The sequence below is a fragment of the Balaenoptera acutorostrata genome, chromosome 5 (assembly GCF_949987535.1).
Source record: "Balaenoptera acutorostrata chromosome 5, mBalAcu1.1, whole genome shotgun sequence".
Taxonomy (NCBI): Eukaryota; Metazoa; Chordata; class Mammalia; order Artiodactyla; family Balaenopteridae; genus Balaenoptera; species Balaenoptera acutorostrata.
The window spans coordinates 72,230,165-72,248,591 of NC_080068.1; the positions used below are offsets into that span (position 1 = coordinate 72,230,165).

Genomic DNA, 18,427 nt, shown 5'->3' on the forward strand with positions numbered 1-18,427 from the left:
AATTTTTTAAGGAACTTCCTCTATTCCTCTATTTTATATATTCAAATATTTCCCCACTGGACCCTAAGGCAAATTCAGGCAGCCTCTTTCCTTAAAAGAAACAAACAAAATCTCAACCTTGCATGGTTCCTTGAATTTTTATCACATACTTTTCCCATAACCAAACTTCTCAAAATAATCTACACGTAGCCTTCCTTCCTCACCTCTAATTCCTTTTACGCTGAAATTTTTTTCTTAGCCCTTTTCGTTATTTCTGTGGCTTCAATGATTTCCATGTGAGCTACATCCAAATCTATAGGGCTAGGCCATGAACTCTGTTCAAGTTCCAGGTTCTAATTCCATCAAGAGCACTAGATTGCAAGCTCCCATAGACAGAAATACCCACAGCAGTTAAAGCCATTAATTCAATAAATTCACATCTGTACTTTAACCATGTCCACTGTTCCGTGAAATGTATATGGAATGTATATAAAATGAAAAATGAGAATGAATGTATGTGGAATGAATAATAAATGCTGAGAATCTCTATACTGATATTAGCATCTCAAACTCATCATTTACAAAAACAAAATAATCTTCTAGCCAAGCTTCTTTTTACTCCTGTCATTCCTTTTTCTGTTAATCCTCCTGGTCATCACATCTCAACTTGTTCACATCATCTTTTGACTCCTTTCACTTAATTCCCTACATCTAATCCATAGTATCTGTAATAGATTATCCTCCTTTTGATCCCCACATTGTTCTAAGTTCAGGTCTCCATTACAACTCTCCGGGATATATGCATTTTCCTAAATGTTTTCTCCTGCCTTCAATTTGCCTCTAATTGCATTAGTCACAGAGGACTACTTCCCAGGCCTCCAGCAAATCTTCTATGCTACTGCCATTCTGCTTTTACTCATATTCCTTCCTCCATCTGAAATGTGATTTGCAGACACCTCTGCCTTGAACATCTTAACCTTCATAATTAAGTTCACATGCCACTCCCCTTCTACTGCTCTGGATGGTAGTATTATTTCTCTTTTTGAGGTTTCCATCCTAGTTGGTAGCACCTTATAACACTCATCACATCCACTATGCCTTTTCATTGTATAAACATCTTGTTTCCCTTGCTAAATATAAAACTCTGTAAGGAAAGAAGCACCGTTTAGCCTTGCATTCCCTTCAATACCTAACCTGATCAGAGGGCTTCCATAAATACATATTACTCTGAATTATGTCTTTGTTTCACCTAACCTTACAGCTTACATCTGAATTTGCTTCAGAGCTCTATTTTCTCCTACTATCAAGAAGAAAAAGCCAGAATTAAAATACACCATGGTTTAATGGAAAGAACACCAAAGCAAGAGTGAGAAGACTCAAGGCTATAGTCCCTCGTCTGCTTTTGGCATCACACTGGCTAAACCACTGTGCCAAACTTAGTTTCCTAATCTGTAACATGAAGGTAACAATATCGTCTCTTGTCATGAGAAAGCATCTTATTAATTATAAAGTGTTATGTGAATGTAAGAGGTCATCGTTCCACAACAGACTCTACCAGAATTGTCAGAGATAATGTCACAAGCCTTAGGCTTAGGTAACAACATTATGAAAATGAAAAACCTTATGTATCAATTAGAGTGACAAAGAACATTCTAAGATTTTTTTTTCCCCCAAAAATAAAAGTACCTGTGAAATTGTTCAAATAAATTTCTTGGCACAAAATTCAAAAGTGTGTACTTCGTTGTCCGTATTCTGTTATTCACGTAGGTTCCAGAAAACTTTTCATATTCGTCCTTGAAGGGCTGGAGGTGGGGAACAACAACCCGGTGCTTTCCTGACAGTGTGGGGGTCTGGGAGGACTTGCCCCTGCAGGCAAGCAAAGAGGAATAGCTGTATGGCCTCTCATGATCGTCCCTGTTTGCACCGCCAGTCAGCCACTGCCAGTGATATCTGGCCCATCGAAGAGGCTCAGTCATGTCCAAATGTGGTGAGATCCAGGTTGTGTAAGTAATCTGGCAAAACAAACAAAGAAAAACCCACTAAAATACTTCTCATAAGCTTCTGGAAAGTCTTAAAGAATAGTAATAATACTAAAATTAAATTTTTTCTCTATACTAAATAAACAAATGACTCAATGGTTCAAGGTATCAATGTGACAGTAAAACGAGTCACTGGAACTCCGTTTTAACCAGATCTTTACGAAATAGAGCATACACCTTCTGCCTCATGGGCTGATCACCTGATCACCTAAGCAACAAAAGACAGCCCCTAAAAGGCTACTCCACAACTTGAGGCAAATAATTTGGGCTTACTACCTACAAGTCTCTTAACTTATCTAATCATCAGTTTTCTCATCCGTGAAATGGGACTGTCACACACGTCAGGAAACTGTTATGAGGATTAAGGGAATAACATGTAAATCACCTAGCATAAAGCCTGATATACAGTCAGCAGTCAGTAAAACCCATTCTGTGGGGGGATTAACCAAGATGGCGGAGTAGAAGGACGTGCTCTCACTCCCTCTTGTGAGAGCACCAGAATCACAACTGTCTGCTGGACAATCATTGACAGGAAGACCCTGGACTTCACCAAGGAGGATACCCCACGTCCAAGGACAGAGGAGAAGCCACAGTGAGACGGTAGGAGGGGCGCAATCAGAGTAAAACCTAATCCCATAACTGCTGGGTGGGTGACTCACAGACTGGCGAACACTTATACCACAGAAGTCCACCCACTGGAGTGAAGCTTCTGAGCCCCACATCAGGCTTCCCAACCTGGGGGTCCGGCAACGGGAGGAGGAATTCCGAGAGAATCAGACTTTGAAGCCTAGTGGGAATTGATTGCAGGACTTCGACAGGACTGGGGGAAACAGAGACCCCACTCTTGGAGGGCACACACAAAGTAGTGTGTGCATCGGGACCCAGGGGAAGGAGCAGTGACCCTGGGGGAGACTGAACCAGACCTACCTGCTGGTGTTGGGGGGGTCTCCTGCAGAGGCGGAGGGTGGCTCTGTTTCACTGTGGGGACAAGGACTCTGGCAGCGGAGGTTCTGGGAAGTGCTCCTTGGCGTGAGCTCTCCCAGAGTCTGCCATTAACCCCACCAAAGAGCCCAGGTAGGCTCCAGTGTTGGGTTGCCTCAGGCCAAACAACCAACAGGGAGGGAACCCAGCCCCACCCATCAACAGTCAAGTGGATTAAAGTTTTACTGAGATCTGACCGACACAGCAACAGTCAGCTCTACCCACCACCAGAGCCTCCCATCAAGCCTCTTAGATAGCCTCAACCACCAGAGGGCAGACAGCAGAAGCAAGAAGAACTACAATCCTGCAGCCTGTGGAACAAAAACCACAGTAACAGAAAGATAGACAAGATGAAAAGGCAGAGGGCTATGTACCAGATGAAGAAACAAGAAAAAACCCCAGAAAAACAACTAAATGAAGTGGAGATAGGCAACCTTCCAGAAAAAGAATTCAGAATAATGATAGTGAAGATGATCCAGGACCTCGGAAAAAGAATGGAGGCAAAGATGGAGAAGATGCAAGAAATGATTAACAAAGACCTAGAAGAATTAAAGAACAAACAAACAGAGATGACCAATACAATAACTGAAATGAAAACTACACTAGAAGGAATCAATAGCAGAATAACTGAGGCAGAAGAACGGATAAGTGACCTGGAAGACAGAATGGTGGAATTCACTGCTGCGGAACAGACTAAAGAAAAAAGAATGAAAAGAAATGAAGACAGCTTAAGAGACCTCTGGGACAACATTAAACACAACAACATTCGCATTATAGGGGTCCCAGAAGGTGAAGAGAGAGAGAAAGGACCAGAGAAAATATTTGAAGAGATTATAGTCAAAAACTTCCCTAACATGGGAAAGGAAATAGCCACCCAAGTCCAGGAAGCGCAGACAGTCCCATACAGGATAAACCCAAGGAGAAACATGCCGAGACACATAGTAATCAAAGTGGCAAAAATTAAAGACAAAGAAAAATTATTGAAAGCAGCAAGGGAAAAACGACAAATAACATACAAGGGAACTCCCATAAGGTTAACAGCTGATTTCTCAGCAGAAACTCTGCAAGCCAGAAGGGAGTGGCATGATATACTTAAAGTGATGAAAGGGAAGAACCTACAACCAAGATTACTCTACCCAGCAAGGATCTCATTTAGATTTGAGGGAGAAATCAAAAGCTTTACAGACAAGCAAAAGCTAAGAGAATTCAGCACCACCAAGCCAGCTCTACAACAAATGCTAAAGGAACTTCTCTAAGTGGGAAACACAAGAGAAGTAAAGGACCTCCAAAAACAAACCCAAAACAATTAAGAAAATGGTCATAGGAACATACATATCAATAATTACCTTAAACGTGAATGGATTAAATGCCCCAACCAAAAGACATAGACTGGCTGAATGGATACAAAAACAAGACCCATATATATGCTGTCTACAAGAGACCCACTTTAGACCTAGGGACACATACAGACTGAAAGTGAGGGGATGGAAAAAGATATTCCATGCAAATGGAAATCAAAAGAAAGCTGGAGTAGCTATACTCATATCAGATAAAATAAACTTTAAAATAAAGAATGTTACAAGAGACAAGGAAGGACACTACATAATGATCAAGGGATCAATCCAAGAAGAAGATATAACAATTATAAATATATATGCACCCAACATAGGAGCACCTCAATACATAAGGCAACTGCTAACAGCTATAAAAGAGGAAATTGACAGTAACACAATCATAGTGGGGGACTTTAACACCTCACTTACACCAATGGACAGATCATCGAAAATGAAAATAAATAAGGAAACAGAAGCTTTAAATGACACAATAGACCAGATAGATTTAATTGATATATATAGGACATTCCATCCAAAAACGGCAGATTACACGTTCTTCTCAAGTGCGCACGGAACATTCTCCAGGAGAGATCACATCTTGGGTCACAAATCAAGCCTCAGTAAATTTAAGAAAATTGAAATCATATCAAGCATCTTTTCTGACCACAACGCTATGAGATTAGAAATGAATCACAGGGAAAAAAACGTAAAAAAGACAAACACATGGAGGCTAAACAATACGTTACTAAATAACCAAGAGATCACTGAAGAAATCAAAGAGGAAATAAAAAAATACCTAGAGACAAATGACAATGAAAACACGACAACCCAAAACCTATGGGATGCAGCGAAAGCAGTTCGAAGAGGGAAGTTTACAGCTATACAAGCCTACCTAAAGAAACAAGAAAAATCTCAAATAAACAATCTAACCTTACACCTAAAGAAACTAGAGAAAGAAGAACAAACAAAACCCAAAGTTAGCAGAAGGAAAGAAATCATAAAGATCAGAGCAGAAATAAATGAAATAGAAACAAAGAAAACAATAGCAAAGATCAATAAAACTAAAAGTTGGTTCTTTGAGAAGATAAACAAAATTGATAAGCCATTAGCCAGACTCATCAAGAAAAAGAGGGAGAGGACTCAAATCAATAAAATCAGAAATGAAAAAGGAGAAGTTACAACAGACACTGCAGAAATACAAAGCATCCTAAGAGACTACTACAAGCAACTTTATGCCAATAAAATGGACAACCTGGAAGAAATGGACAAATTTTTAGAAAGGTATAACCTTCCAAGACTGAACCAGGAAGAAACAGAAAATATGAACAGACCAATCACAAGTAATGAAATTGAAACTGTGATTAAAAATCTTCCAACAAACAAAAGTCCAGGACCAGATGGCTTCACAGGTGAATTCTATCAAACATTTAGAGAAGAGCTAACACCTATCCTTCTCAAACTCTTCCAAAAAATTGCAGAGGAAGGAACACTCCCAAACTCATTCTATGAGGCCACCATCACCCTGATACCAAAACCAGACAAAGACACTACAAAAAAAGAAAATTACAGACCAATATCACTGATGAATATAGATGCAAAAATCCTCAACAAAATACTAGCAAACAAAATCCAACAACACATTAAAAGGATCACACACCACGATCAAGTGGGATTTATCCCAGGGATGCAAGGATTCTTCAATATATGCAAATCAATCAATGTGATACACCATATTAACAAATTGAAGGAGAAAAACCATATGATCATCTCAATAGATGCAGAAAAAGCTTTCAACAAAATTCAACACCCATTTATGATAAAAACTCTCCAGAAAGTGGGCATAGAGGGAACCTACCTCAACATAATAAAGGCCATATGTGACAAACCCACAGGAAACATCATTCTCAATGGTGAAAAACTGAAAGCATTTCCTCTAAGATCAGGAACGAGACAAGGATGTCCACTCTCACCACTATTATTCAACATAGTTCTGGAAGTCCTAGCCACGGCAATCAGAGAAGAAAAAGAAATAAAAGGAATACAAATTGGAAAAGAAGAAGTACAACTGTCACTGTTTGCGGATGACATGATACTATACATAGAGAATCCTAAAACTGCCACCAGAAAACTGCTAGAGCTAATTAATGAATATGGTAAAGTTGCAGGATACAAAATTAATGCACAGAAATCTCTTGCATTCCTATACACTAATGATGAAAAATCTGAAAGAGAAATTATGGAAACACTCCCATTTACCATTGCAACAAAAAGAATAAAATACCTAGGAATAAACCTACCTAGGGAGACAAAAGACCTGTATGCAGAAAACTATAAGACACTGATGAAAGAAATTAAAGATGATACCAACAGATGGAGAGATATACCATGTTCTTGGATTGGAAGAATCAACATTGTGAAAATGAGTATACTACCCAAAGCAATCTACAGATTCAATGCAATCCCTATCAAATTACCAATGGCATTTTTTACGGAACTAGAACAAAAAATCTTAAAATTTGTATGGCGACACAAAAGACCCCGAAGAGCCAAAGCAGTCTTGAGGCAAAAAAATGGAGCTGGAGGAATCAGACTCCCTGACTTCAGACTCTACTACAAAGCTACAGTAATCAAGACAACTTGGTACTCGCACAAAAACAGAAACATAGATCAATGGAACAAGATAGAAAGCCCAGAGATTAACCCACGCACCTATGGTCAACTAATCTATGACAAAGGAGGCAAAGATATACAATGGAGAAAAGACAGTCTCTTCAATAAGTGGTGCTGGGAAAACTGGATAGCTACATGTAAAAGAATGAAATTAGAATACTCCCTAACACCATACACAAAAATAAACTCAAAATGGATTAGAGACCTAAATATAAGACTGGACACTATAAAACTCTTAGAGGAAAACATAGGAAGAACACTCTTTGACATAAATCACAGCAAGATCTTTTTTGATCCACCTCCTAGAGTAATGGAAATAAAAACAAAAATAAACAAATGGGACCTAATGAAACTTCAAAGCTTTTGCACAGCAAAGGAAACCATAAACAAGACGAAAAGACAACCCTCAGAATGGGAGAAAATATTTGCAAACGAATCAACGGACAAAGGATTAATCTCCAAAATATATAAACAGCTCATTCAGCTCAATATTAAAGAAACAAACACCCCAATCCAAAAATGGGCAGAAGACCTAAATAGACATTTCTCCAAAGAAGACATACAGGTGGCCACGAAGCACATGAAAAGATGCTCAACATCACTAATTATTAGAGAAATGCAAATCAAAACTACAATGAGGTATCACCTCACTCCTGTTAGAATGGGCATCATCAGAAAATCAACAAACAACAAATACTGGAGAGGGTGTGGAGAAAAGGGAAACCTCTTGCACTGTTGGTGGGAATGTAAATTGATACAGCCACTATGGAGAACAATATGGAGGTTCCTTAAAAAACTAAAAATAGAATTACCATATGACCCAGCAATCCCACTACTGGGCATATACCCAGAGAAAACCGTAATTCAAAAAGACACATGCACCCCAATGTTCATTGCAGCACTATTTACAATAGCCAGGTCATGGAAGCAACCTAAATGCCCAGCAACAGACGAATGGATAAAGAAGTGGTGGTACATATATACAATGGAATATTACTCAGCCATAAAAAGGAACGAAATTGAGTCATTTGTTGAGAAGTGGATGGATCTAGAGACTGTCATACAGAGTGAAGTAAGTCAGAAAGAGAAAAACAAATATCGTATATTAATGCAGGTATGTGGAACCTAGAAAAATGGTACAGATGAGCCAGTTTGCAGGGCAGAAGTTGAGACACAGATGTAGAGAATGGACATATGGACACCAAGGGGGGAAAACTGCGGTGAGGTGGGGATGGTGGTGTGCTGAATTGGGCGATTGGGATTGACATGTATACACTGATGTGTATAAAATTGATGCCTAATAAGAACCTGCAGTATAAAACAACAAACAAAACAACTAATACTAAACTTTCATTGGGTTATTTGTATGGAAATATGTTAATATAAATGTTTCAGACATTACATGAAATTTCTAAAAATCTTATATTTGTATTTGTATGGAAATATGTATGGAAATATGTTAATATAAAGGTTTCAGACATTATATGAAATTTCTAAAAATCTTATATTTGTATTTGTATGGAAATATGTATGGAAATATGTTAATATAAATGTTTCAGACATTACATGAAATTTCTAAAAATCTTATATATTCTGGTATAATGTTATAAGTAATAATCCTAGTTATTACTTTAAAATGTATATCTCAGAAATAACTAATTTTCTTGTCAACTGCATTATTATGAACTTTCATCAAATCTTTAACAGTGGTCATTTTTAAGTCTTTTGTCATTTACAGACAGTTCTGGGTGTACTCTGATGCTTTTGCAAATATGTTCCTATAAAAGGCTTTCATCTTCAAGAAATTCATGGAAAAGACTCTGACAAGTACAGGTTTCTGGTAACTGACTGTACTGCTGAACTGAATGAATAAGCATTTTCAGAACTCTAATGAAAAACTGATGAACTCATAAAAGTGCTAACAAAAGATCAAGATAAAAAAAAAATTAATTACATGGGACTGAGTGAACTGATGAGGATGAGTATAATTTCTGTGACTTTCTGTCTGAATTAAAAAAAAAAAATCCCACAAGGACTCCGAGGCAAAGAATATACAAATCAATTTTCACTGCAAAGTAAAGGAGCTGTTACAGTGGAGGATTACTGGACTGAATGTCAATATTATGACATAGTATGAGTGTGTTTCATGTTTGGTAATTGCAATCATTGTTGCTTTTGTTGTGGTCATCCATGTACAATGCTTGGTGTCAGTCTACTTATCTCTTGTAAAAATAAAATACAGTGTGTGTGTGTGTGTGAAAAAAAAAAAAACCCATTCTGTGCAGATAACAAAAATGGGGGCTTCCCTGGTGGCGCAGTGGTTGAGAGTCTGCCCACCAATGCAGGGGACACGGGTTCGAGCCCTGGTCTGGGAAGATCCCACATGCCGCGGAGCAGCTGGGCCCGTGAGCCACACTTACTGAGCCTGCGCGTCTGGAGCCTGTGTTCCGCAACAAGAGAGGCCGCGATAGTGAGAGGCCCGTGCACCGCGATGAAGAGTGGCCCCCGCTTGCCACAACTAGAGAAAGCCCTCGCACAGAAACGAAGACCCAACACAGCCATAAATAAAATAAATAAATAAAGTTTAAAAAAAGAAAAAAGAAAATACTCCCTATTTCACTAAAAAAAAAAAAAAAAAAAGGCCACAAATGCTTTCCATCCCTGTATGCACATCCTTTTACCCATCAAGGGGTGAAGTCTTTCTCTACCCGTTGCAGCTACGCTTGCCCATGTGCCTTGCTTTGGCTAATGAAACACTAGTAAACCTGATACAAGCAGAGGCTTGAAAAGTGCTTGCTCACGGGACTTCCTTGACTCCATTTTTCCCACTACCACATGCCTGAGCCTAGGCTGGTCTCCTGGATGATGAGTACTCCTGACCCACTTAGCAACTATTGCTCCTGTCAACATATGGATGAGGCCACTGACTGCCAGCTGACCGCCAACACGTGAGTGTGCCCAGAGGACACAATCTAGCACCGAGATAAGCTGTCCCAACTGAGCACAACCCCAACTGCCAACCCACCAAACTGAGTCAGTAGAAGTTACACCACCATGTTTTGGGGGTGGTGTGATAGAAAACAAACCTAACTCCTATCTAATCTCTTCCTTATTTTCCTCATTTTCAAATGTCTCTTATTTTCCAAGAAATTCAGCCCTGACTAGAACGCATGCCCATTAATTTAAAAAAGGAAAAAAAAAAAAAGCTAACATTTATTAAGAGCACGCTCTATTCCAAGCACTTTGCAAAGCGTTTTACATGCCTTATCGTATCTAGTATTTACATCAATCTTATGATACAGTCATTATTTCCATTTTACGAAAGAGGAAACAGGCTTAGAGAAGTTTAGTGACACGTTGAAATTCATGTGATTAGTAAGTAGGTAAGGCTGACTCAAATCAAATCTTTCCAACTCAACAGTCTGCTTTTAACTGTTAATGTGCTTCATTTAACTTTGTATCCAGAGCAGCTGGCACTTAGTAGATACCCAAAGTTCATCCAGCAGGCTACGAGCATGTCAGCAAGTGTGCGGAGGGAAAGGTCTGGAGGCCTTGCTTTCTATCCTTGCTTCATCAATGTCATTGCATTTACTTGATCGTTTTAGGTTGGAGTGCACCTCTGGAGATTTTTAGTAAATCTGTGGGTGCGTCCTGATAATATGAATTGGTAACAAAACTCCCCAGATGAATCTGATTCAGGTGGTCCATGACCACATTTGCAGAAAAACTAGGTTATGTGCTAGAAACTACACTGGCTAGGGACACAGAGATGATGGATCCAGGTCCTCATCTCTAGGATCTCAGGGTCTAGGTGAGGCAACAGGTACGTAAATATATAAATGCAATCCCAAGTGCAAAATAGTGTTCAAGGCACTGAAACAGTCTGGGCAAATTACTTAAGCTTGCTTCCTTCCTAAGTTTCATTTTAAGTTTATAACATGTCTATTGATTATTTTCTCTATAATGTTATACTAATCAGAAATTAATAATTTCCCCCTAAGGACGTTAAAACTGTATCCAGCGTTCATGGATCTGAAATCATAAATCATTACCTAGCAGCACTGAAAGATTTGGTCCTATTCTAGTAATTCTAGTGAATCACTGTTTTTAATAATCCATTCTAGCTAATACACTTGTTTACTCTATATTGGTCTTTAAGCAATCCCAGGGATTACAGTTATGTAGCATCACTTTATCACTGTATTTACAGAAAATAAGTTGAATCACAAATAATCTCACAAGAACTCATCAGATCTTTAAAATTTATATGATCTAAAGCAAACAAATGGGAAGAATTCTTAATGGGAAGAATACACTGGCCTCCAAATGTGTGTATTTTTGCCTGGATATTGGACCCACAATACATAGCGTCTACTGTTAGTGAGAGAAAATACCCATAAAGTTGGTTTTATCAGTTTTATACTAGTAATGGAAACAAGACAAAAAAAATTCTACCCCATCAGTTTGCTGCCCTTTGGAGTTTGCTCTCTCAATTATCTGTCCATAGAGAGCTAAATCCATGTAAACTGGTCAAAATAATCCTATCTTTTCAATATAATGTTTTAAAAATCCGTCTCTGACGTAATTTGAAAAGCCTAGTTTTCACTTCAGTACAGTTGACCCTTGAACAATGTAGGGATTAGGAGTGCCCGCCTTCCTCAAAGTAGAAAATCTACCCATAACTTGTACTTGGCCATCCATTTCCACAGTTCCTAGGCATCCGCAGATTCAACCAACTAGGATTTGGTAGTATTGTAATATTTACTACTGAAAAATATCCGAGTATAAGTGGATCCCTGAAATTCAAACCTGCATTGTTCAAGGGTCAACTGCATATAAAAATAGCTTCTTAACCTATAACTAGTAATGAGAGCTAGGAGTTATTAAAGTAGTTCATAACATCTCCCCAGAATAAGGATGTAAGATAGTGCTTTATCAATGAATCAACAGATAATGTAAAATACTTAACACAAGCACTAAGGGCTTTTCATGCATTTCATCCCATCAGGTGACCATTATGACAAACCTCATAATTTTCAGAAGGTTGAAATTAGTACCAATTTTATATTATTTCTGGCAACTTTAAAAGAGAAGTTTTCACTTGCAATTAAATTCTTATTAAGACAGAGCAGTGTGTATCCCTCTAGGGCCCACAATCTCACACAACAATCTAGATTCTACTTAGATTTTTAAATTTCGGAATACAATTTCTTCAGAACGCAAACTTAGTAATAATTAAACAAATACAGCACGTAGGGGGTGTTAACTTCAGGTAATTCATGGTATATCTCAAGAACTTCACCTTTCCCCATTCACTGAGTTCCGAAGAGGCAATTCTACAAATGGAAAACATTTCATTGCCAAAGTATCCCTAGGTCCTCTGTGCCTTTTCAGTGCCCTTAGACTTGCATTAGTTGCTCTATTCACTCACATATTGTCCTCCCCCTTCTCCCTTTTCATTTTCAAGGAATTTCAGTAAAGATAGAATTGGAGCTGGCTCACTGCCCTCTCTTCAGCATCCTCTCTCGGTCATGGAGTCTCTGTCCTACTCTCCAAGGCCATGTGGCTTATCATTTTGTAGTGTCCCTCCCTCCCTCCCTTCAGCACTGCCACTCCTGCCTGAAAAGTAATTATTGGATCAAAGGACTGATAAATATAAGATAAAACAGCGGTCCCCAACCTTTTTGGCACCAGGGACCAGTTTCGTGGAAGACAGTTTTTCCACAGACAGGGGAGGGGGGGATAGTTCAGGCAGTAATGTGAGCCATGGGGAGCGGTAGATGAAGCTTTGGCTGGCCGGTACGCTCACCGCTCACCTCTGGCCCGTGGGTGGAGAGGGGGGTTGGGGACCCCCGAGATAGAGAAGTTGTTAATGTTTTCAAGGGATTGAACAAAAAGGACCAAGTGTGGAGGTAATTAACATGAGGTAAAAATTCTTTCAAATTTCCAGCTTAGAATTTTTACCATCTTAGATCGAGGAGGAACGACCAAGGATCTATCAATATTTAGTCACTCTAGCTCAGTGCTTACAAAATTTGTTAACTGCCAGGCCAGTAAGAAATACATTCTATGATGCAACCTGGAACACAGACACACACATACACACATAACAGCTAAAACAAAGTCCTACAGAACAATTCTTGCCCTTCCTACTTGCCATGCATGCATCTTCTATCCTACTCTATTCTCTTTCTCAGTCTCTCTCATTTTAATACTGGTCAAGCTGCACTGAATTGGTTTCAAGGTTCACTAATATGTTGCTCTACACACTTGGGAGAGACACTGATTGCATGTGGATCCACATGGGTTGAAAGCATACGTGGAAGTGGACAGAGCCATTTTTAGCTCCTCGGATAGTAGAAAGGCACTGAAAAACAGCAGGTAGACTAGAAGACGCAGGGGAGGGCAATACTTTCCCCAGTAGCAAGAAGCCAGAAGTAGCCTTTTCATCCTTCCCCATCTACCCCAGCAAAGTTAAAAGTATACTGACACTTAGAGAAGGCTTCATTATTAATATTTCACATAAATATTCAGAAAAAATTCTTTAAGATATGAAAGGAAAGCGAATCACAGTAAATCATACCTCATCAAGAATCAACAAGAATCATGACATTTTAAAGCTTAGGCTTTAGAGATTATTTAATCTAGAAGTCACATACCAGTAGCCCTTAAGCAAAATTCTACCCAATGATGTATTTTGTATCATGGTGTTGCCAAACACATTGTTTTACATTTTTTGAATATAGGACCAACATTTTAAAATGGAGACAAATTTACATAAAATACTGATAATTAGCTTCTCTTAAAAAGAAAAAAATACAGAATATTGGGCACATATTTTCACATGGTAACAAATGTTGAAGCTTTTTCATCACAGCCCCTGACCCTAACCCTGCATTTTCTGGTTCACCTATTTTAATTGAGTGAATGAGCACTCTGATCACCACTTTTTGACAAATCAAATTCCTCCTGCTCTATAGACCCAGGTTTGAATATCGGTTGCATCACTTAATAGCTCTGTGGCCTATGTAACTGACCTCCTAGCCTCAGCTTGCTAGTGAATAGAATGAGATGCCGTTAAGAGTCATGGGGCACACCGCAGATGAACAATGTTCATTCTTTTCCCCACTCTTCTCCTTGGCTGTTTCTCAGCATAAATAAGTCAAGGTTGGAAACCCTGTAAATTGAGCTAAAGTCCGAACTTTCAACACACTGCTTGCAAATTAAAGTTGTCCAAGTCTAAGTAAATGTTCTATTTATCTGTTGATACTTGAGAAGTAAGCAGCATTCAGTAGGATACAAATAGAAATCCAAACAATCACAAAAGACAGCAAGACATAAACTGACCTTCAGACCACCTGATCTCATCCTCAACCGTTTGCTCTAAAATTCATTCTGTTTGTGAACAAACTGTATTCCACTTGGGCGGTGTTTTCCAAGCTCCCCTGACTGACAAGAGTGCCCTGAGGGCCCTGTTAATCAGTCCCCTAGGCACTTCCCCTGGAGATTCTGATTCAGAGGCTATAGAATGGGGCCCACCAATGTGGAATTTAATAAGTACCCAGGTGACTTATCAAGGAGGTTGCAAAGTATAACCTATACCCTGCAACTGTGCAAATGCTGCCCTCTCTTTCTAGCAGGCTTATCAATCGTATTCCCACTCACCACATCAGCCTCTCTTCACCCTCTAGACTGTTTTAGCTTTACCTTAGAGTAGGGGAGATGGAGAAGGATCCACACAGGAGATACAATGGGGCATTCCCTTCTCTGCTCCCGTAACAGTCCTGAGCACGGCTCAGTCACTGCTCCTGCTACAGTGGGCTGCAGGTAGCTTCATTCTTCAAAGTCAGGGAACACAGCTAAGTCCCGTCCAGACTCCACAGAGTCTAATGCTTGGCCAAAGTGAGGATGATCAACAAATGACCATCGATCATTGAATTTTATAGAAAAGTAATAGTATGGGAAATGGAAACAAAAACACCCTGTTACCTCTTTCACGGCTCAGCCTGGCTTTCCTTCCGCAAAAGGAAAAGATGAAAGTTTGAGGCAACAGAAGCAGTCAATTTCAGCTTGTGACTGCATCATTCTACCTTTATTAATAGAAGGAATCTGCTCCTCCAGGCTTGAAAGACTTTTTCAGGAAATCATTCTTTCCTTCTAGATTTGTAAGACCAATAAGCATATATTAGTGATTATGAGCATAGACTCAGGAGCCAGACACCGACATTAATTCCTGGCACCTCCACTTGCCACCTAACCTTGATCAAAGGACTGTTGTGAGGATTAAGTGAGTTAATATATGTAAAGCCCTTAGAGCAGGGTGTGAACCACAGTAAGTGCTAAGTAAAGATTAACAACTGTGGTGATAATCTGAGAAATGTTCTCCCAACTACAGTATTTATTCAGAAGTATTAATTGAGAATTGGTATGCATGGCATTGATAGTAACGACTATACCCAGTTACTCATTTATGTTTAATTTCTTCAAGTGTATGTAACTCACACTCAACCACATGGTCACACGCAGCTTTAGCAACTTTGCTCTTCACTGAACTGGAGAATCTGCCAGGCAACCAACTAGCTGAGCAGAGCAATACTCTCTCAACTGTTCCCAGGGGTAAACAGAGCAACCTTGTGGACAAAAGCTCCAATGAGCAACTTATTGTGAAGCATTTTTAGGATCTTTCAATAACATCATTCGTAATTCTAAGATTTAACCCACTCCAGGAAGAGCCGACTTGTCATGGTTTTCTGCTAATAAACTAGATGGTTCCATGCTTTATTTGACCTGATACTCTGCCACTGATTGGAACCCTGCCTTGAGAATTAACACAAAATTTTAAAAATATACCAAGAACGAAGTGCTTAAAGGTCAATTATCACTTGGAACAAGAAAGAATGTTTTAGACCTGGATATATTACTCCTGAATGAGCTTCTGTCCTTAAAGGTAGGGAGAAGACTGAGTATTTCATTCAAAAAAACAAAAACAAAAAGAACTATAGTTTACACAGGTTTTATTAGTCTCCATTCTTAACTTTGTTTTTAGTTTAACAGCAAACTACTACTATGTGAAAATTTGGATTACAACGAACTTGCTGCTGGTTAGTGATGGAAAAATACCATTAAAGATTAACTACATGAAAAGGACTGCATGTTCCTAGGCTCAGCATGGCTGCTTGAAGCCTAATATTACCCAGAAATGCAGTGTCCAAAGCCACCTGACTCTGGACACCTTGCTTTAAGTGACATTAACATTTTATCTGGAATTTAGAAGTTAACTAATATGACCACAGATACTAAAGATCAAGATTCTTAATACGTGTTAACACTAGGAGAGAGGGATTGGATAGGAGATTAATACAAACCAAAAGCTACATACACCCAACTTGCAATACTATTTCATAGCAAGGCAACTATGTGGTAGAAAAAACACATTTTATTGTAATAAACATTTATTACCATCATATAAATATCTGTACTAAAAACATGTAAGTATAAACTTCTTTATAATTGCCACTTATGAATATTGTTGGAAAAGCTCAATAAAATTTAGCAAATGAAATACAACTCAAAAGAAAGGCTGCTGGTGGTCTGGAAGGGTTGACAGCATCCTCAACTGACAGCCAGCAAGAAAAAAGAGACCTAGGCCCTACAACCACAAGGAACCTGAATTCTGCCAGCAACTTGAATAAAGTTGGAAGCGGATTCTTCCCCAAAGTTTTCAGAGGAGAACTCAGTCTGGATGACATCTTAATCTCAGCCTTTGAGAACCTGAGCAAAAATCCTAATCTCACTGTACCTGGACTTCTGACCTACAGAATTATACACTATACAGTAAGCTGGAGTTGTTTTAAGCCACTAAATTTCTAATTATTTATAGAAAATTAACGCAGAGGGTCCAAAAGTAGATCCTTGTATAAATAGGAAGGTAATATATGGCATAAGTGGAATTTCAACTTGGGTAAATGGTAATTTGTTTAATAACTCTGGAATAAATGGTCATCCAACTTGAAAACAAGAAAGCTAAATTCCTACTTTATACATTAAAAATAGCACTTTTATTAAAATATTTTAATGACTTTTTAAAATTTAATAACTTAAAAACAAATCTCTAGACAGATTAGAAGCTTTTAAGTTTTTAAAAATTACAGTAGGGGCTTCCCTGGTGGTGCAGTGGTTGAGAGTCCACCTGCCAATGCAGGGGACACGGGTTCGAGCCCCAATCTGGGAAGATCCCACATGCCACGGAGCAACTGGGCCCGTGAGCCACAACTACTGAGCCTGCGCGTCTGGAGCCTGTGCTCCGCAACAAGAGAGGCCGCAATAGTAAGAGGCCCGCGCACCGCGATGAAGACTGGCCTCCGCTCACCGCAACTACAGAAAGCCCTCACACACAAACGAAGACCCAACACAGCCAAAAAAAAAAAAAAAAAAAAAAAAATTACAGTAAATTTACCAGAAGATTTAGAATAATATTTTATTACTGTTAGCTGGGAAAACCTTTCCTAAGCAAGAGAGAAGTTAGTAAAGACAAATAATTTAACCATTCATTTATCTATCATCTATCATATATAGTAAAAGTCAAAAATAAAATCAAGAGACAAGTGCAGCTCATAATGACTGGCAAACTCTTAATATTCCTAGTATCCAAATTAGTTATATAAATTTATAAGAAAAAAATGAAAAGCCCAATAGAATTGGGCAAGGAATATGAATAAGCAATTCTCAGAAGAGAAAATCCAAAGGGCCAATAAATATGAAGAGACAATCTCAGTAGTCACCAGAGGGTTGCAAACTAAAGCTATCATGGAGATACTTTTATCCATATAATCGATAAATATTAAAACTATTAATTATAGCCAGTGCTGGTGAGGATAGGGAGACTCAAACCCCCTGGCAATGGGAGTGTAAATTGCTGCAATCTTCCTCCTCCTATCACCCCACGCCCCAAAATTGACAGTATCTCTCAAAATTTTAAATACATATAACAATTGACAAAGCAATTCCACTTTGGGAAGTCTTACCTATAAGTATATATACAAGAATGTATGTTGTAGTTGGGTTTTTTTGGCACTAACAATAACCTGGAAATATCATGAAAGTCAACTGGAGAACAGCTGACTAAATCATAACATATCCACATTATAGGATATTATGCATAATTAAAAATAACATTTCTCTAACCATTGACCTGGACTGATGACTATTATGTATTGAAGCAAAAAATAAAAAAAAAAAGGAAATGACAGAGAAATGTAAATGTAACAATCCAAAATTTGTAAAAACAAATGAGGAACAAACCAAAATGACCGACCTGGGTTCAAAGAATGGTGAAAAGGAGAACTTGGACACAGTTTAAATTTCACTTTGGTTTACTACCTAATCAGTAAACAGGATTTGCAAAGATCTAGGATACACACGAGT

At 38.7% G+C, this 18,427-nt stretch overlaps 1 protein-coding gene across 5 annotated transcripts in view; it reads right to left on the minus strand.

Moving 5' to 3' along the window:
• Positions 1-18,427, minus strand: part of ATP10D (ATPase phospholipid transporting 10D (putative)) — a 142,764-nt gene that overhangs the window by 85,859 nt on the left and 38,478 nt on the right. For 3 of the 5 annotated variants that reach the window (XM_007180753.2, XM_057547005.1, XM_057547007.1), the window contains one exon: positions 1,666-1,991. In XM_007180753.2, the coding sequence (XP_007180815.2) occupies positions 1,666-1,955 (290 nt within the window). In that variant the 5' untranslated portion in view covers positions 1,956-1,991. Of the gene's footprint in view, positions 1-1,665; positions 1,992-2,945; positions 2,985-18,427 lie in introns of those variants that run through there. The other 2 variants (XM_057547006.1, XM_007180754.2) reach the window with 2 other exon arrangements.